At 38.2% G+C, this 20,842-nt stretch overlaps 1 protein-coding gene across 2 annotated transcripts in view; it reads left to right on the top strand.

The window, feature by feature from the left end:
* The window catches only part of TOGARAM1 (TOG array regulator of axonemal microtubules 1), a 118,023-nt gene that overhangs the window by 2,455 nt on the left and 94,726 nt on the right, over nt 1-20,842 (top strand). For both annotated transcript variants that reach the window (XM_070431685.1, XM_070431695.1), the window contains exon 2: nt 19,755-19,911. In XM_070431685.1, the coding sequence (XP_070287786.1) occupies nt 19,755-19,911 (157 nt within the window). The remainder of the gene's footprint in view (nt 1-19,754; nt 19,912-20,842) is intronic.

Genomic DNA, 20,842 nt, shown 5'->3' with positions numbered 1-20,842 from the left:
AGACAATAGCTGGATTTCAGTTTTAACCGGTCACTTTGGCTTATCAGTAATCTCATTCAAACAACAAGCACTAATTATCTAGTAAGAACCAGTTAAAGAGCTAAGTTCTGGGAATGAAAACGAGACCAATTCCACCAAGTCAGACCTGTAAACAGGCAATTACAAATTTGTTAAGTGCTAAAATAGAAATAGTCTTGTGGGAATACTGAAAACAGGAAAAATAATTCCACTAGAAAAGTCAAAAAAAGCCTTTGGAGATGTGACATCTGAATTGAAATTCTCCCCCACGCCCCTCCCAAAGTTTTTATTTTGAAATGTTCAAATCTACAGATAGCTTAATAGTACAATGGATATTCATATACTTCATCTATATATACACCATTTGTTATCCTCTTGCCATATGTACTCTATATTTGCCAAACCAATTGAAAGTGCAGATATCTTAACATTTCACTCCTAAATATTTCTACATATATCTCCTAAGAATGATGTTCTTCTTTGTAACCGTCATACCACTATCATTCCTCAGAATAGCAATAGTAATTCAGTAATATCTAACATATAGCCTGTATTTAAATTTCTCTAGTTGTCCCCAAAATGCGTTTCATAGTATTTGTTTTACTTTTGTCATATAGGATTCAATCAAGGTAATGTGGTTAATATGTATCTCTTATCTACAATATGCCCACCTGTTTGTTTCTTTGTTTATTCATGACATTGAGTTTATTTGAAGAGTTTGGGGTAGTGTTTTGTAGAATTTCCCACATTCTTAATTTATCTGATTGTTTACTTATTCTTAATTTATCTTATTGTTTCCTTATGAGTACATTAAACATAAACAGTTTCAGCAGACATACTCCATAGGAGAGATGTTGTGAACTTAACATTACATCATACCACAAGGCATATAATACTAAGTTGGCCCACTATTGGTGATGCTAAATTTTATCATTTGCTTAAGGTGGTGATAGCCAGATCACACCATTGTAGAGGTTTATTTTCCTCTTTATAATTAGCATATGATCTGCAGGATATTTTGTGACTTTATTAATACCTCAACAACCTTTCACCGACTGTTCTTAGCATTTCTTAATGATCCTTACCTGTATCACTTACTACATTAGGGGCTACAAAAAAAGGGTAACTTTTTTAAAAATTCTAATATTTCTCCTATATTTGTTACCTGGCATTCTTTTTAAATCTATATGTAAATAATTATATCAATATTCTTTTTGATGCTAAAATTGTTTCAAAGATTTAACAAGTGTTTGGCTTCTATATCTTTGACATGGCTCTTTTAGTTTGTGAACACTTCCTTAACTTAAACATAACACTTGCCCAGGCTTACCTCACACTTTTATTGCTCCAGATATAGAATCAACCTTTTTTTTTCTTCAAGGGTTCTAGAATTGCTTTTTTAGTGAAGAATGAAATTTAAAAACCAAAGTTTGGGTATAGATGTACTCATTACTACTGCCTACTATTGCAAATTGGCCTTTTCACCTGACAGAACCAGAGAGTACCTTTTTTTTTTTTTTTTTTTTAAATGAATTCATGCTGATACCTTCCAATTCAACACTACAGGGTTCTTCCTCATCTAATTTTAGTTCATATTTGTATCTCTCACAATAAAATTCTGATTCCCAACACTAGTCATATTTATTCATATGCTGTATCCTACAATACACAAAAAATAATTACTATACCAGTAACACAACTACCTACCTACCTATTAAATAAAGTTCAAGATTTCTTTGCAGTATTTTTTCTGCTTAGAAATATCCCACAGTTAGAATTATATGTTCAAACTCTTCTTAAATTGTTTTCTGGGTGATTATGACTCAAATAGTGTGATAGAAGATGAATAGGAGTTCGCCAAGTGTGCATGGGTCCTGGTGAATTTCAGAACAAAAGAATGTATGTTCAGAGATACTGAGTTACGAAAAGACTTAGCAAATTAAGAAATGGCGAGTTTCTGCATAGCTGAATAAGGCATTTCGGTGGGAGTAGCAGAAGATGATAGTAGAATGTAGGCAGGGGCAGAGTATGGAAATCATTTTTGCAAATAAGGAATTCATACTTTTTGTGGTTGACCTCAGAGGGATTGAGATGAACTAAGTGTTCTCTTTCATTCCTTCCAGTTCCAAAATTTATAGTTTTTAAAAATAATTTTTAGATTTGCATAATGTAGTTATACAGTTATACTCATGTATTGTAAACATTACCTGGCAGTGGATGATTTTCTGTAAGCATTGATCGTAACACGGCTTGTTATGCTTCAAGTCTGAAATGTTAATGTATTAAGATTATGGTCCTGGCCAAAGCACCAAGAATCTGAAAATAAGTGCCTTTCTGAAATTACAGTGCAGACATTTGTTGCTTTTGAAGGATTTTGGTGAAGTTAAAAGTTATCTAAGAAGTTATACTTTCTTACTCAGAAATGATCCAAAGAACTACATTGGAAATTATCTTAATAGAGGACAGGGATTAAATTTTTAAATATTTTTATGTGTGCAGTTTTTTATAGTAATTTTTAGAGCAGTTTTAGGTTCACAGTAAAATTGAACAGAAAGTACAGAGATTTCCCATATGCCCCTGCCCCACACATGCACAACTTCCCACACTACTACATCAAACTCTACAGCGGTATGTTACAATTGATGAACCTATACTGACACATCATTATTACCCAAAGTCCCTAGCTTCAGCAGTGGTTCTCATCCTTCTGGCCCTTTAAATACAGTTCCTCATGTTGTGACCCAAAATTATTTTTGTTGCTACTGTAACTGTAATGTTGCTACTGTTATGAATCGTAATGTAAATATCTGATATGCAGGATGCTTTTAGGCGACCCCTGTGAAAGGGTCATTCGACCACCAAAGGGGTCGCGACCCACAGGTTGAGAACCGCTGCTTTAGGGTATATTCTGTGGATTTGGACACATATATCCATGTCCATTATCTACCATTATAGTATACAAAATAGTTTCATTGCCATAAAAATCCTCTGTGCTCTACCTATTTACTCCTTCCTCATTCCCTCCCTAACTCCTAGCAACCACTAATCTTTTTACTCTATAGTTTGCTTTTTCCAGAATGTCATGGCCCCTGGTCTGATTTGTACTGGTTCTTACCTAGCTCTGCCTTAATATTTAGTCTACTGTTAATCTGTTACAGTAAACACTTGATTTTGCAGACCTCGATTTAAAGAACTTCGGATTTAATGGACAAAATTTCTGGTCTGTATGTCAGATATGAAAAGTTAACATCCTGTTAATTTTAAAATGCTTTTAACAAAGATTTACTTATAATTAAATTAACAGGTTATTTCTTTTGTTATTAATTCACTGTTATTTTAACAAATAGTCCATATGTTGGGAAAAACACTGTAGTAATTTTGCCCACAGAAATAAATATTACATATCTACAACTATAGTCTACATATTTAAATCCAAGAGGAACCACTCCTAAACAATGTTCGGGGAATAATTAGCATGTGATCACACTATATCTCCGGTGGCAATTGGTTCTGTTGTTGTATGGTGTGACTTTGTGCAGCAGTTTTGTGGGGTTTTTTTTAAATATATTTTTATTGATATCAGGAAGGGAGAGGGAGAGAAGGATAGAAACATCAGTGATGAGAGAGAATCCTTTATCGGCTGCCTCCTGCATGCCCCCTACAAGGATCAAGCCCGCAACCAACCTATCCTGGGCATGTGCCCTGACTGGAATCGAACCTTGACCTCCTGGTTCATAGGTCAACACTCAACCACTGAACCACACCATCAGGGCTGTGCAGCAGTTTGTTTTTTTAAAATATATTTTTATTGATTTCAGAGAGGAAGGGAGAGGAAAAGAGAGAGAGAAACATCAACGATGATAGAAAACCATTGATCGGCTGCTGCCTGCATACTCCCTACTGGGGATCGAGCCAGCAACCCAGGCATGTGCCCTGACCAGAATTAAACCCAGAACCCTTCAATCTGCAGGTCTACGCTCTATTCACTGAGCCAAGCCAGCCAGAGCTGTGCAGCAGTTTTAATCTGAGCCAGCTGCAGATATTCTGACATGTGCTAAGCCATGCCCCAGCTGTGTGCATTTGTTTACTGGAGGTGACTGGCAATGCACACATTTACTACACCTATTCAGTATAAATCTACTGTAATACATATAGAAAACTTTTCTGTGAAATTAAACTTTTCATAAATACTTAACTTTAATTATACAAACGTGTCTACATAAGTAAAAACAGGTAAATTAACTAATTTGTCAACTCTTTAACATATACATTTGGAAAACCTACTTTAAGGGACACCCCTTCCTTGCCAGTATTTCTGTCTTGTCCATGTGTAGCATCATTGGTTAATGACATTAAATAGCAAAGCTTCCAGAAAAACTCAAGAATGTTTCAGTTACAAATTTCTATAACTCATTTTGAAGATAGACTAGTTTGCTTAGAAGGATGATTTTCATAGTGTAGGAAGTAAGGTTACAAGAGGGAGGTAGGGACTAGATTGGAGACTAGAATTTAGCCTGTAATTTTGACAGTGATTTGAGACTAGGGTTTAGGTTTTTGTTTTGTTTTTCTTTTTCTTTTTTTTTAAGCAATATTTTAGGAAAATTAATCACAACAGGAGCAATATGTAAGTTTTGTGTGTGTGTATGTTTCTTTTTTTCAGAGAAGCTAGACCAGGGGTCCTCAAACTACGGCCCGCGGGCCACATGCAAATACAAATATTGTATTTGTTCCCGTTTTGTTTTTTTACTTCAAAATAAGATATGTGCAGTGTGCATAGGAATTTGTTCATAGTTTTTTTTTAAACTATAGTCCGGCCCTCCAACGGTCTGAGGGACAGTGAACTGGCCCCCTATTTAAAAAGTTTGAGGACCCCTGAGCTAGACATTTAGAAACTAAGGGCACTTAGAAGATCAGTTAGACTTACACTTATTGGACTATTTTAGGTGTGAGGTGTTGATTTTTATAAGGTTTGGCAGGGTGTCAGATTCGACTGGAAAGAAAACCATGGATGTAAGAGGTATTTCGAAGGATTCTGTGGCTAAGAGTTGAAGAGAAGGAATGAAAGAGGGGGTAACTCTAAAATTTGAATGAGGTGACAAAATGCATAATAGATCTGTGCATACACATAGAAAGGTCCAAAAAGAGGGCATTAATTTGGGGGAGGGGAATGAATTTTAAGTGAAAGAAGATAGAATATTCCAGTTGAGTTTAAAGACTATACTATTTAAGAAAGAAGGAAAGAATCAGAGATGTAAATCTTGGAAGTCATGTACTGAGAAGTAATTGCTGAATTGTCTTTCTGTTGAAGAGCATGTAGGGGCAAGAGCAGAGTGCTTAAGACTCAATCTTGACATTCAGCACCATTTAGTGAATAGCAGTAGGGGACAGAACCAAACCAGGCGAAGAGAAAGGATGCCTAAGAGTTAGAAGAGAACCAAGAAACAACAAGGTTTTAGAAGTGAAGTAGAGTTTCAGGAAGTATATCAATACTGTTATATGCAGGAGATTAGGGAGAATGAAAACTGAAAAGCATGATTTGTTCTTAAATATTTAGCCTGCCACTAGTAGGATAATTTTTATGGTAACTTTCTCTTAATTTTATCTTTATTACATTCTTCTAATAATTCTTCTAATTGTAAAAATGTTATATGTTCTCATTATAGAAAATTTGGAAAAAATAAGAAAAAAAACAAGAAATTTAAGTTTTCAGCAATCTCATCACTCAGGTCTGCAGTAAAAATTTTTTGCTTGTACTTCAAGTATTTCAATTTATGTATATAGATATAGATTCTTTTTTCTTCTTAAAATGTATTTATTTGAGAGAGAGAAAGAGAAAGAGACAAATACCAAACATCAATCTGTTGCCTCCTGCACACACCAGACCAGGGATCAAAACCAAAACCTGGGTATGTGCTCTGACGTGACCGGGAATGGGATCAGTAACCTTTCAGTGCATGGGACGACGCTCAACCAACTAAGCCACACCAGCGAGGGCTAGATTTATTTTTCCATACATAAAAGTCTCCCCTTTTCACTTACTTTACCATGAACATTTTTTCTTTAACTGTAGTAGGATCTTTAATGTCTGTTTAATGTTATATTATATAATATCTTGGTCTGTTTAACTGTTCTTTCTTTTGAATATTTAGGCTTTTTAATTCTGTTTTTGTATCCACCATTTAGTCGATTATTTTTGTGTCCTGATATGTCATAGGCTGATAACCAGATTCCTGTCATGTTCTAACTTTGCACCTCTTTCTAGGTTTTTATTACTGTTTAATGGCTTAGTGGGGTCAAGTAATCAGGCATAACTAGTTAGCGACCATATGAGCTACATTACAGATTGCTCTATAGTACAGTAAGAGTCATAGTAGTCAGTCACCTAGACTGAAAAATAAGGAGCATATTTGCTTCAGGGTAGAGGATTTGGTTATTGCAAGATTGTTGGGACATGGAAAAGAGTAGTTTTAGAAGAATATTGTCGACAAAGACCAAATTTAAAAGTTTATGAGGTGAGTTGATAAGGAAATACAGACAATAAGCATTTACTCAACATCTTGTTAATTATCCGCTATGTGCAAAGCCAAGTTCGAGCTTGTAGACTACTCTTTAAAGCACTTCCTAGTATTTTTTCCTCTTTTGCTATTTAGCACATGTGAACCATATCTTTTTTTCTATTCAATGGTGGTAAGCACTGTGATAAAAGAGACTGGGTTTTTTTGTAACAGTACTAACCATGGTGCTGCATCCACAATCAATATTAACAAATATCTGTTAAGAGAAAATACAGTATCTAAGGGTTTGACAGTGAAAGAAAGGACCAAGCAAGATACAGCAGGATGTAGCAGGATGAGTTATGACTGTGTTTTTAAATAGGAAACATCTGATTTGGCAGAGAAAAGAAACACCTATGAATTTAACATGCCTGTTCTATGTCTTGCACTGTGTGATAGATGTTAGACATGTACAGTTCATTCCTTGTTATCATATTTGAGAATCACATTTGAGAGAAAAAGGCAAGAAATTAATATCCCTAAATAAAGACTGAATGAGTCTAGAACACAGGTGTATAGAGAGGATAGCTTTGGAACAGAAAAGGAAGTGTTTTCCTCTAGAATTGAAGGGAAAACATCAGTAAGATTACTTAAGATACAGAAAAGTTTTGCGGTAGCAAGAAGGGTGTGTGTGTGTGTGCTCTTTTAAGTCAAAAGAAAGAAGATATGAGCTCTAGAACAGTGCCTACCAAACTTTAATGTGCATATGAATTGTCTCAGAATCTTGTTAAAATACAGATTCTGATTCAGTTTGTCTGAAATGAGGTCTGAGACTACATGTCTAATCAGCTGCTAGTTGCTAATTTGTGAACCACATTTTGAGAGCAGAGCACCAAGATTAAGCTTCCATATTCTAGTAAACTAACAGGCAAACTTAGAATGGAAAATAGAAGATCAGATATTTGAAGACTGTGGGAAAGATTTAGAATACTCAATGTGACAAATTTAAAGTAATAGAAAACCTAAAATTCTTAATTTACACTAATGTATTTTAACTTAATCCTAAAAATTAGTATTTTCCTTGGGTGTTGGATTGTTTCCAATAAGTAGTCTTTATTTTATTTTTTTAAATATTGGACTTTCTGGCCCTGGCCAGTTTTCCTCAGTGGATAGAGCTTCGGCCTGCGGACTGAGGGTCCTAGGTTTGATTCTGGCCAAGGGCACATGCCCGGGTTGTGAGCTCGATCCCCAGTATGGGGCGTGCAGGAGACAGCCGATCAATGATTCTCTCTCATCAATGATGTTTCTATCTCTCTCTCCCTCTCCCTTCCTCTATGAAATCAATCAATAAATATATATATTTTTAAAAACTAGCCAAGGTTTAAAAAAAAAAGTTTTTAAAAAAATTGGACTTTCTGAGTAAGAAAAACCCTTAGTTTTAAAGCTTGTCAAAATCATGATCAGTTGCCCCGGCTTGATGACTCAGTTGGTTAGAGCATCATCCCAATACTTCAAGGTGGTTGCTTTGATCCCTGGTTAGGGCACATACATAAGTCAACCAGTGAATGCATAGATGAGTGGAACAGCAAATTGATATTTCTTTCTCGCGCTCGCTCTCTCTCTCTGTCCTTTCCTCTCTTTCTCAAACCAATAAATAAAAAAATTTTTGTTAAATCATGATCAACTCTAAAAGCATATCTAATATAAGTATAGTTGTTGTTTGTTTCAAATAACTAGTCATTAATTTCCTTTTTAAAATTTTACTGTGCTTGAAGAATTTGAAAAACTTATTTTTAATGCTTGTCAAAATCATGAACAATAAAAAATCATATCTATTCTCAGTATAAATGACATATTTAAAAAATTTTAAATAATCTATATACATAAAAAGCCAGGACCTTAACGCCGTCACAACCAGAACGACCAGAAACCAGAACACCACAGCCCCAGCGGAGACCCACACCCCAATTGGGGGCGTGGCCAGCCAGCAAACCACCAGTGCCCCTCACCCAGGACTCCTGCACCCCAGCGGGGCCCTCACCCCAATCGGGGGACCCCATCAGGGCAAGGGGCTGGCCCCTGCCTGTGCACTGGGCCTCTATAGAAATATAAAACCCTACCCCACCACCCCTCCAACCCAACCCGCTAAAAGTTCCTGAAACCACAAAATTAGATCACTGATTCAGGCTAGCAGTTTAAAGTGTAAAGCCTCATTCACACATGAGGAATTCACACCTTTCTCCTTTCCCTTGGACTCTGTGTCTCAGAGGAGGCATACATAGTATGGACATGCAAATGAAAGCTCAGAAAAGTCACTCTTTTGGGGTCCTGTGGCACATACAGGCAGAGACAAACTGATCATCAAAAGCCAAGCTCCAGATTCTGTCCCTTCCTCATTCCACGGCCTCAGCTCCAGACAGGCACTCCCTGTGGCAGGATACAAGGAGAGCCCTGTCTTGAATCTTTGCAGAGATAGGAATGCTCAGGAGTCCAAGGTAATAGAAACCTAAGGACCCAAATGCTGGGGCCTATGCCGCCAGGACCCACTCAGCACAAGGCCAAGGGGAACTCGGACCAAGTTCTGGTCCAATTCCTAACCCGGTTGCGATCTGCCATCCCATACTTCTTCCTGCCCTGCCCTACCTCTATTCTGTCCTCTTTCCCCACACCACCCAGCAGCCCTGTTTCCAGGATAAATGGTTAGAAGAAAGCTTTCCTTGATCGGAAGAGACTCTCCAGGGAGCTGCATGCAGAAAGGTGCTCCCAGTCCTGTACCTGCAACTGCTCCGTCCTGCCAGATGCCAATCAGAAATTGTGTCCCTGGAGACAGAGCTTAGCAGAAGTAGGCTGCTGTCCTTTGAAGCCCCTCATTAGGAGGAAACTCTTCCCCCTCAAAAAAAAAAAAAGTTCACCATGCTGCCTCCCTTTCAGCAACCCTCCTTTGCCCCTTTCCTTGGAAATAGGATTGGAGCACATCTATATATATATATGAGTCATATGCAAATCAGCGGAACAACCAGAACGACCACTTGACCAGTCACTATGAGGCGCACTGACCACTTCTCAGTCCCTCCCCTTGGCTGGCAGACTCCGATCCCCCAATGGCAAAGGGGGAGCTGGGGGTGGGTGGTGGCAGCTGCTGGCAGCCGGGGAAGATGGCCCTGATCATAGGCCAGGCCTAGGGACCATACCCGAACACGAATTTTGTGCACCGGGCCTGTAGTTTTTAGATAAACTTCAAAAATAAATCTTAAAAGCATATTAAATAAAACAACTTATACTGATTTTACTATCTTTAAAAAATATTTTTTAGAGAAGAAGGGAGAGGGAGAGAGAAAAACATCATTGTGAAAGAGAAACATCACTCTATTGCCTCCCACATGTGCTCTGACTAGGATCAAACCTGTAAACTGGGTATGTGCCCTGACCTGGAATCAAACCTGCCACCTTTTGGGATTACACTCAACCAACGGAGCCACATCGGCCAGGCTGATTTTACCATCTTTAAAAATCTATAACAGCCTTGGCTGGTATGGCTCCTTGGTTGAGCACTGTCCCATGTACCAAAAGGTCACCGGTTTGATTCCTGGTCAGGTCATATACCTGGGTTGTGGGCTTGATCCCCAATAATGTAGGAGACAGCTAATTGATGTTTCTCATTCTGTCCCTCTCTCTCCCTCTCCTGAATCAATTAAAATCAATTTAAAAAATTTTAAATAAAAGCTATAACAATTTCCTTGATAAATGGATAAAACATTAATTATTTTGTATACATATTTTTATTTCCCTATAACTTTATTTTACCTCGGTAGTATCAGATATACTTATTAAATACAACCTTATCCAAAGAAACCAACTATTGTTTTCGTGCAGACACAGAAAAAACTAAGTCATGTAACCAAGAACTATTTTTTCATTCTCTTCATCAGTACACATTTTATATCATTTTTATAATGATTTAAGTGGCAAAATAAACATAATTAACATCATCCAAAGGCACTTATATAACCTGTTTGTTTAATGGTTATTCTACAATGTATAAGACAGAAGGACATATTAAAAACATCTGGTGACCAGTGATTTGCATTTTTCTTAATTAGAAATTGTTCAAGGGCTAAAGATTTTTCATTGATTTCATTTTATAGTAGAGGCCCAGTACAAGAATTCATGCACTGGTGGGGTCTGGCCAGCCTACCCCGATGGGGGCCCATCGGGCCAGACCAGCAGGGCGGAGTGGCCACGGGCAGTTGGCCAGCTGGCCCCGCCCCTGATCGGGGTGTTGGGGCTGATTGGGGGCAGGGTCTGCCACAGGGGGGCCGATTGGGGCCTGGATCAGGCTGGTTGGCTGCTGCAGTGCACGTCATAGCCACCGGTCGTTCTGGTCGTTCCACTGTTCAGGTTGTTGGGCTTTTATATATATATAGACTAGAGGCCCGATGCACAAAATTCATGCAGGGGGCTTGGCCCTCACACCTTTGGCCAGCCCTCACAACCTCAGCCGGCCCTTGCAGACCCAGCTTCATCTGGAAGGTCATCCGGAAGGACGTCTAATTAGCATATTAGCTCTTTATTATATAGGATTATTTTTAAAAGTTAACTTTAGTGTTTGAAACTTACAACATAAGCTAATATATAAAGCATTATAAGACTTGTGTTATTATAAGAATCAACCCCTTTTAATAAAGATACTATCTATATAAAGTTTAATGGAACACATAATTTTATATTTTGAAAAAGATTTATGGTAAATGTGAAACTAGTGTAGAAAATTTAAGAAATTTGCTTTGACCAGGTGGCTCAGTTGCTTGGAACATTGTCCCATACACCAAAAGGTTACAGGTTCAATGCCCAGTCAGGGTATATATGTAGGCTGTGGATCTCAGTCTCCTGTTGGGGTGTATGCAGGAGGCAACCAATTGATGTTTCTCTTTCACATGGATGTTTTTCTGTCTCTCCCCCGCCCCCTTCTCTCTCTCTAAAATCAATAAAAACATATCCTCTAGTGAGGATTTAAAAAATAGAAATTTAAGTTAATTAGCCATTTTCTGAAAAAAAGTTAAAGTTTACACAAACATTTATATCTTGCTATTATCATTTTCAGATGGTGATAAAATCTGGACAAAGACAAAGAGCTGCTTGTGTATTTTTTTGTTTGTTTTTTTGGTTAATACTCACCCAAGGATATTTTCCCTATTGATTTTTAGAGAGAGTGGAAGGGTGGGAGAGGGAGGGAGGGAGGGAGAGAGAAAGAGAGAGAGAGAGAGAGAGAGAGAGGTAGAGAAGACATCAATGTGAGAGAGACACATCGATTGATTGCCTCCTGCACAAAGCCCCATGGAGTGGGAATTGAACTTGAGGCAGACCAATGCTCTAACCACTGAGTAGCGATGGCAACAAATAGCTGTTTTTAAATGAGTGTAGGTTGTCCAAAGAGCCATTGTAAATAGGATTTTTATGTGAACTTGTTTTTACAATTATATACCAATATGAAAACTTTGTTTGCTTAAGAACATTTTTTTTTTCTTGTTCTAATGACCAAGGTCATTAATTAAATTCAGAGCTAGTCTGTTTTCCCTTGAATGTACAGCTTTTGGCAAGACCATTTTTTCCTTAAAGAGACAGTACATTTAAATCATAAGTAATAAAAGAAATGTTAGAAATCTGTGGGTTTTACTTAGTTAATCTCATAATGGTGATTTTTTCAAGCCAGTTGGAACAGAAGCTTGTTCTAGTTTACTGTTTTTTATCCTGATTGATTAATACTCTCTGTAGATAGACAAGATATGCCAATTTGTTGGCTCAAAAAATACTTCATATTCATAAAATGGAAAGTTTTTACCTTCTATGTAATTTAGAGGACCTAACAATGATAAAGCAGCATAATTTAAGGTAGAAGGTGCTAGTCTATTTAAAAAGTTGACCATATTTTCAAGGATTTTTTTTCTTTATTTTAACATTTAAAAAATATATGGCATTATAATAACTACTTAAAGGAAAGATAAGATTTTTTTTCTACTTCATGGCCTTTGTGTGGTCCCTACTTGCCAAGGTTACAGATTTGATCCCTGGTCAAGGCACATACAAGAAGCAACCAATGAATGCACGAATAAGTGGAACAACAAATGGATATTTATCTCTCTCTCTCTCTCTCTCTCTCTTTTTCTCTCTCAAATCAATAAATTTTTAAAAATTAAGATATTTTTCTATTTCTAAGTGTATGATACTGTGATACTTTAGACACTAAAGCAGAGCTAGTTTTTCTTTTCTAGCTTTATGTTGGCATATTGTTGTTTTTTAAATCTTCATCCGGGGATATGTTTGTATTGATTTTAGAGAGAGGGAAAGTGTGTGTATGGGGGAGAGAGAGAGAGAGAGAGAGAGAGAGAGAACAGCTATAACTATTGGTTGCCTCCTGTACCCACCTCGACTGGGGATCAAACCCTCGACCTAGGTATGTGCTCTGACCAGGAATCAAATCTGCAGCCTTTTGGTGTATGGGACAATGCTCCAATCAACTTAGCCACACAGCCAGGGCTTTGTTGGCTTATTTTAACAGAATGAGGTTATGTTTATTGGAAGGTGTATGTAACCTAATGTTTAAGTTTGTGGTCTAAAGTGTTTAGCAATCAAGCAGATTCCTTAGTAGACAAATCTTCTGTCACTGAAGTGTTCTAAGACAAATGTGGTTAAAACAACTTTCATGAATCCTGAGAATTCCAACATGGCAGTCAGCAGGACCCGAGTGAGGGTGTGTGTGTACATGTGCACAGGCGGGTGTGTGTGTGTGTGTGTGTGTGTGTGTGTGTGTGTGTGGGTCAGTCCCATTGCATGTAGGAGTCTGGGGGGGGGAGGGGGCGTGGCGCGGACAGTACAGGCTCTCCTGGCCCCAGAGCAGCTGCTACTACCACAACTACTCCCCGGGTCAGGCTTAGGCTTGGAGACCTTACCACCTTGAAAGATTTACAAGGTCCTCCTTGGGAGGAGGCTGCGGGAGCGGTAGTGGTGAGGCACCCAACGTGGCCACCACCCAGACTCACGGAGGCCCAGGCCCGAAACCACACATGCGTGCACCCTGCCCAAACCCCCTGCACCTGCAGCGAACATCAGCAGGACTCCATGCAACCACCGTGTGACTGCCACTGACCCAGCAGAATTCTTGCCCCTGCTGTGGACTTACCCAACGCCACCACTGTTGTGCTGCCACCACCACTATCTTGCCACCGCTACCCTAGAGCCCAACTGCTCGACTCCAATGCCAGGGGCCCCGGAGGCAGGAACTGCACTGAAGGCCAAGGAAGTGAATGGATGTAGCTTCCCCTGCCCTGAGCCTACTAGAACCTTGAGGATCTGAGGAGACTGAAGAGCTGCGTTTTGAATGTCAAGGATTTTATTCCCTTTCATCTTTGGTATAGGAATTTGATTTTTGTAGGTGTTGACAGATATTGGGCCCAAAATAAGTAAACATGGAAAAAACCTTAAGTTTTAGATGGAGGAAGTAGTCTCTGGTTATTAGAGTAAAGGAGTTGAGATCAGTACATTTAAAAACAGAACGCACCAATAAGGAAACAAAATTCCAGATTCCCTGTCAGCTGCTACCTGACCAGGATACTGTCATCCAGTAGAAATCACCAAATAGACTATAAAATCAAAACCCATTTCCACCACACTGCCATCTGTGTGGAAACTATTGTCCATGTGCTCAGTCAAAATCAGAGCCAGAAATAGGCTTTGCCCAGAATCAGATTTACTGTGTAAGAGCTATATTGTTCAGGCAGTTATATGAGGAAAGGGTCCAAGTCTCAGAAAAGGTACACTTTCAGGCCATGTGTTTGATTCTCATGTTAGGACCCAGAAGGACAATATATTAGTGAAACCTTCAGAAATAAACATCAATCAAAGAGTCAGAAACATTTTGTTTGTTATTTTGCAATTTGTTTTCTTTCATATAAGTGAGTCAACTAATAGTCTAAATCAAGGAAAAACTGGAAATGAGAAAAGAGAAAAAAAATTGCAGACTGGACATAGTAAGTCTTATTTGCACACTTTATGAGAAAACTGGTTAGCAGACAACTACAGAGTTTAATTTGCATATTCTACCCTTGTGTAGGAAGCCTAAGGATAGCAAAGAAAACATTTTAGTTGTTTAAGAAATACATTTTAGCTGTGTAATATATGTGGCAATCCTTTTAAGGTCTTCCAATCTCCTTCTATCAGCACTATTATCTTGGGTCAAGTATGTACTATTTCCCTCACTAAAATTTCTTCCTTATCAATATAAAAAAAAATAGAAGTAATCCAAATATATTCCCATAATAGGAGAATGGCATATCTAGTCAATAGAATATTATGCAGCCTTTAAAAATAGTTTATGTCCTTAGACCTAACAATTTTATTTTTAGTATTTCTGTTCTACTAAATTTCTGTTCTACAGAAATACTAATAGGATGCATAAATACATACAAGGATATGTGCATAACTATGTTGGCTACAAGATTATAATAGTGAAAAGTTGTGACAAAGAAAATGATCATCAGTAGGGAACTGAGTCCAACCATAATGTAGAACACTAGACAACCATTATAAAGAATAAGCAGATATGTATGGATTAACATGAAAGGGTAGCTACAATATATTGAGTACTTTCTAGGTGCCAGAGTATTATGTGATCTATTTTTATTTTTAAAAATAGCTTATTGGAGAATGTTTATATATAGAAAAAGACAAGTTAACAGTTTATCAATAGGATTCTAGTGAAAGGGTGCCAAAGAAGAATTTTATTTTATATCCTACTAGGGGCCCAGTGCACGAATTCATGCACCTTGAAAGGAACTGTGGGCTGCGAGGCTGCAGTGGGCACAGGGGTGGGTCTCAGCCCATCCTCTGCGCCCCCTCCCAGCCCTTCCCACTGCGGCCCCTGGTCCCCTGTCTGCCGGCAGACCCGCTTCCACCGGCACTCCCACACACTGATGGGGCCATCCCCGCAGCAGGTGTGAGAGGCAGCTGCCAGCCCCAGTCACCCCTCAGGAGCAGAGGGAGGTGGAGAAGCCCTGAGGGGCAATCGGGGCCGGCAGCCTCTATACCCACTGACAGCGCCAAGGATCAGGGCTGGCGCCAGGTGCCAGAAGCGGGTCCTAGCTGGACTGGCGCTGGCAGCAGGTGCGAGTGCCGGGTGGGACCACAGCGCACGGGAGCAAAGAATTATCAGTAATCACCAGAGGCTTGCCCCGATGACAGCGCCCAGCGCCCCACCTTGGTCTGGTGTCCCCGCTCACCTGCTCTACCATCCCAACGTAGCCAGTGCCCACCATGGTCTGCGCACGCCCTCTGGTGGTTAGCGCACGTCATAGCGACTGGTTATTCGGTATATATAAATAGATGTATATGTATATTTTTAGCAATAAGCAGTTACTACTTTTGTAATTAAACTTTATAGCACTTAGAGAGGTTTTAACATGGAAAATACTTTTGTTATCATGTTAAGTGCAAAAATGGTATATAAAATTTTATATATGTAATATCACAACTGTGTTTTCTTAAAGTGCATGGAAAGTGATTTGAGCACTGGCTGGTGTGATTCAGTTGGTTGGAGCATGGCCCTATTCACCAGAAGGTGGTGGTTGGATTCCCGTTCAGGCCACATACCCAGGTGTCTGTTCAATCCCCAGTTAGGGCTCGTGTGTGAGGCGACCAATCAATATTTCTCTCCCTCTCTCCCTCTCTCTCTTCCTTTCTTCTCCCTCTCCCACCCCCCTCCTCCCTCCTCTCTCCAAAGTAAAAATAAAAATGTTTTTAAAGTGATTTGAAAAAACACACAACAATGTTCCAGAAGGAGACTTTGGGTAATTGGAATAAAGTTTTTAAATAACCACCATTAAGGGGCAATGTTGGAATCCAGGTAAAACCAGAAAGAACTGGTAGAAGATGAAAGGCTCACCAAACTGGAAATCACGATAAATTTTAGTACGAGTTCAATAAATGCAGGAACATAGGTAGTTTCTGAGAGCATTAGCTATTAAAAGGTATTTTTCTGATAATTTGCTGCTATGCCAAAATAGAATAAAACTATGTTTATACCCTTTGCCAGAAGATTAAATAAAATGCATTAGTAGGTCAAAGAATATTTTTATGAAAAATATATAGGAAAGCAAATGCAAGATTAAAATAATTCATAAGCCCAGCTGGTGTGGCTCAGTAGTTGAGCGTCAACCTATGAACCTAAGAACCAGGAGGTCACAGTTAGATTCTCGGTCAGGGCACATGCCTGGGTTGCAGACTCAATCCCCAGTGTGCGGCGTGCGGGAGGCAGCCTATTGATGATTCTCTCTCATCATTGATATTTCTGTCTCTCTCCTTCTCCCTTCTCTGAAATTAATAAAACAAACAAAATTGTACATAAGACTATGTGAATTAAACCATTGTTAAAATATTATTAAGTGTGAAATTGCCTTTTATAATATTTTCATGTACTATAACTCGAAGGAATTAAACAGATTAAAATTTTAGATATTAACTTCAAAGACCAAAAACTCAGTGCCATGTTCCTAAGGTGCTCTAAACAGACTGCTTCACATTCTGTAAATTTAGCTCATAACTCTATCAAAATATATCTGCACTTTTCTCTTTTACTCTCATTTCCCTTTCCCTTTATTCATTGTTTAGTGTCATCAAAGCTTATCCTGATGAAAAATAATTTGACTGATTTTAAGAGAGACCAAAAAGGGCCCGTCATGTTGATAATAATTATGTGTCCTAGAGTCTGCTTTTAAATATTTGCAGAATTTTCTATAGCAAAGTTTAATTCCTGACTGACTTCTAGATTCTTAAGAATCTTATACTCATACACACATTTTCCACTATGACCACTGCCCTCTTTATCCCCATCACCACCACCACCACTAGCTGTTGTATCTGGCATACATATGAATGTTCTGTTCTCTAAGCAGAAATTAATTACAGAATAAATCTAATATAAAATGTATTCCATACTGGAGTATTTTTTCTGAATTACTCTTTCAACTGGGTATGTCTTTAAATGTACCTAATAAGAAATTGACTGTAATTGGCCTTATTTTTATTCCATTGTGTCCTTTTAATCCTGACAACTATATAATCAGTCATAGAAATTATAATATGAGATTTCAAGAAAGTAAAGTCAGGCCTTTGAGGCATCTTTTTTTCTCATTGGTATTTTTTTGGGGTTAATTTTTGAAAGAGTTCATAGGTTTTTTGCAAAATTTGATGAGGAGTAACAAGTCCCTAAGGTATATTTAGTAGTTTATAGTCTTATAGTTTAATTGACAAGTAGCTAAAAAGTTTTCAAATAGACATTGCTTTAATTTTTTTAATCCTCACCTGAGGATATGTAGAGAGAGAGGAAGGGAGGGAAGAAGGTGTGTGCCTGATGGGGAATTGAGCCACACCAGCCAGAGCTACATTACTTTAATTTTGTTTTATTTCAATACTATTTGATAATAGGCAAAGTTTACAAATAAGTATTACTGAGAAGGCTTATAGTTTACCACATGTCTAGATTTTATTGTGTCAGTAAACCTCAAGAAAATACATAGACAGTATGTATAATTTCTTGTCTGTTCACTCCATTTTTAAAATGTTCTATAGTCATATTGAATATGAAGTGATCCAGAATAATTGAGGTTGTCATTGGTGAAGAATTCTGAACACTTGGATCATGTTCTCATTTAGTTCTTTAACTATGATTAGGTAGAACTTCAAAATTCTATCCTGGCACTTTTGTACCTTAAGGATCAAAGGAGGTATGTGAAAAAGGAATTGGAAACTGTAAAGTACTAGACATATATAAAATGTTATACACTTTGTTTTAAATAAAAGACCCATCTATCTTTAGAATATATTTTAGACTTGCGACAAGCTCCCTGGGCCAGAGGATGGAGGGTGTAGGCCTGTGAGAGGCTGTGGCTGGCAGCAGCTGACCCAGAGGGGCGGGGACAGCGGTCTTCTTGGCCCTAGCTGGGTTGCCATGTCCCGCAGGGCTAAGGACGACTTCTTTCAGCACTACACAGTCTCCGTCCCCTTCTTCTTTCCCTGGGGCCTGTCCTATCTCCTGGCCTTGTAACTCGAGAGACCATTTCTGTATGTAACTGGAATGAGAAAAATGATGAATTCTCAGTTCCCTGACCATACCCGCCAGCATGGAATCAGAGACTCACACTTTGGACCCTGCCTGTCTATCTTAATGTGTGGGCAGTAGCGTTAGTCACTAACCTCTCTGTTTACCCTTCTAGAACTGTAGTCTGCAAACTGCGGCCTCTAGCCAAATCTGGCCCACCACCTTTTTTTTTGTAAAGCCTGTGAGCTAGAATGGTTTTTACATTTTTTTAATAGTTGAAAAAAATCAAAAGAATAACGTTCTGTGACAGGTGAAAATGATATGAAATTTAAGTATCTAAAAATACAATTTTATTGGAATACAAAAAAAAAGAATATATTTTAAGGGAACCATGACCATGTGTTCATTTACATTTGGGCTGCAGACTAGGAAGAAGAAACTTGCTTCAGTAATAATAGTTGAGTGGTTCAGTGACCTTCAGCTGTCATTTACTGTCTAATGTTGAAACACAGATGGCATAGTATGACAGGCTATGCCACTGAATAAAAAATGTACTTTTCTCACCCAAACCTGTTTGGCTCAGTGGATAGAGCATTGGCCTGCAAACCAAAGGGTCCTAGGTTTGATTCCAGTCAAGGGCACATACCTTGGTTGCAGCCTTCTCTCTAGCCCAGGTCCTGGTCGGGGTTCTTGCTGGTGGCAACCAATCAATGTGTTTCACATCAATGTTTCTCTCTGTCTTTCACTCTCTCTTCCACTCTCCCTAAAAAAAAAAAAACTATGGAAAATATCCTTGGGTGAGGATTAACAACAACAACAAAAGGTTCTTTTCTCTATTCAAGTTGCTATTTTACTCTTTTTGTTATTACAATGTTTCTTTCCTAGCTGTCAGATTTGTACTATAGGAAGGTAAGATACAGAAAAGATTTGGGGTGAAGTAGTAGAAAAGAGGGAAAAATTTGATTTTTCTATCATAGAATGAAAAATACTGTTATTTTACCATACTAAATATGGATGTTTACTTATATGATTGTATATTTGATAAATTTAATTTTTTCTTTTAATCTCAATTTTATAATTGGGTCTAAATTATTATCTCAGTTATTGCACAAGTAGCCTTAACACAAATTTGCTAACTTACTCTGTTTCTATAGTTTTCAGCATATGATTTCATCCCTTCGTCAAAATTAAAGCCCTCCCAAGGAATGTCAGTCAATGATGATTTATGTTTTAGCAGAAAAAGAGTATCAAGAAACTTATTTCAAAGTAGTCGGGATTTTAACTCAGATTCACTTCCTGTATGTGCTGCTGGTAAGTAATAGGTGCAGATAATTGATATGTTGAACTAAGTGAAAGATGTCTCTAAACTTTATAGTTTATTTTAAGAACTTACAATCTAGTAGACAATTTAGATTCAATAAATATTTGTTAAAGATCTGTTAAGAGTGGACACTTAGACATAAATTGTCTCTTAAGACTGTGGAGGGGCTTCTCATTGAAACCCTTTAAGTCCTAATATAAGTCAATATTATTGAGTATCTCCTGTGTCAGGTACTTTCCTAAGTACTGGGCATATAGCTGTCAACAAAGAGGAAAAGCTTTGTGCCTAGTAGATCTTGCAGTCTGTTTGGAATGAAGCAGACATTAAATTAATGTAAAACAGATTAGATGGTGATAAATGCTATGGAAAAAAATAAGCAGAGAAGAGGAATATGAAGGAAGTCCTATTTTAAATAATGTATTGAAAGAAGGCCATGGTTAGATAAAAATACTTGAAACAGACTGCATAGATATCAAGAGAGAAGAGCAAATAATTCCAGGAAGAGGGAACAGTAAGTGCAGAGTATGGAACAAGTTTGAGAAAGATCAAAGAGCCTGTTGAGTCTGGAATGAAATGAGTAAGAGGAAGAGAAGGAGAAAATGAAATTCAAGAGATACTAGGACCCTAGTCCATTTGTCTCAGTGGATAGAGCATTGGCCTTCGGACTAAATGGTGCTGGGTTCAATCCCAGTAGGGGGCACATGCCCGGGGTTGTGGACTCAGTCCCCAGTGGGGGGCATGCAGGAGGCAGCTGATCAATGATTCTCTCATCATTGATGTTTCTCTCTCCCTCTCCCTTCATCTCTGAAATCAATAAAAATATGTTTTTTTAAAAAGAAATATTAGGTGTTCTTATTTATAAGACCTAATGGGCTACTGAATAAACTTGACATTTACCCTGAATGAGGGACATTTTGAGGA

Source organism: Myotis yumanensis, unplaced genomic scaffold, assembly GCF_028538775.1.
Source record: "Myotis yumanensis isolate MYYU_CA2020_CCGP unplaced genomic scaffold, mMyoYum1.0.hap1 SCAF_1, whole genome shotgun sequence".
NCBI classification, from domain to species: domain Eukaryota; kingdom Metazoa; phylum Chordata; class Mammalia; order Chiroptera; family Vespertilionidae; genus Myotis; species Myotis yumanensis.
The sequence above is the reverse complement of the archived record's forward strand: the minus strand, read 5'-3'. Positions and strand labels throughout refer to the sequence as shown.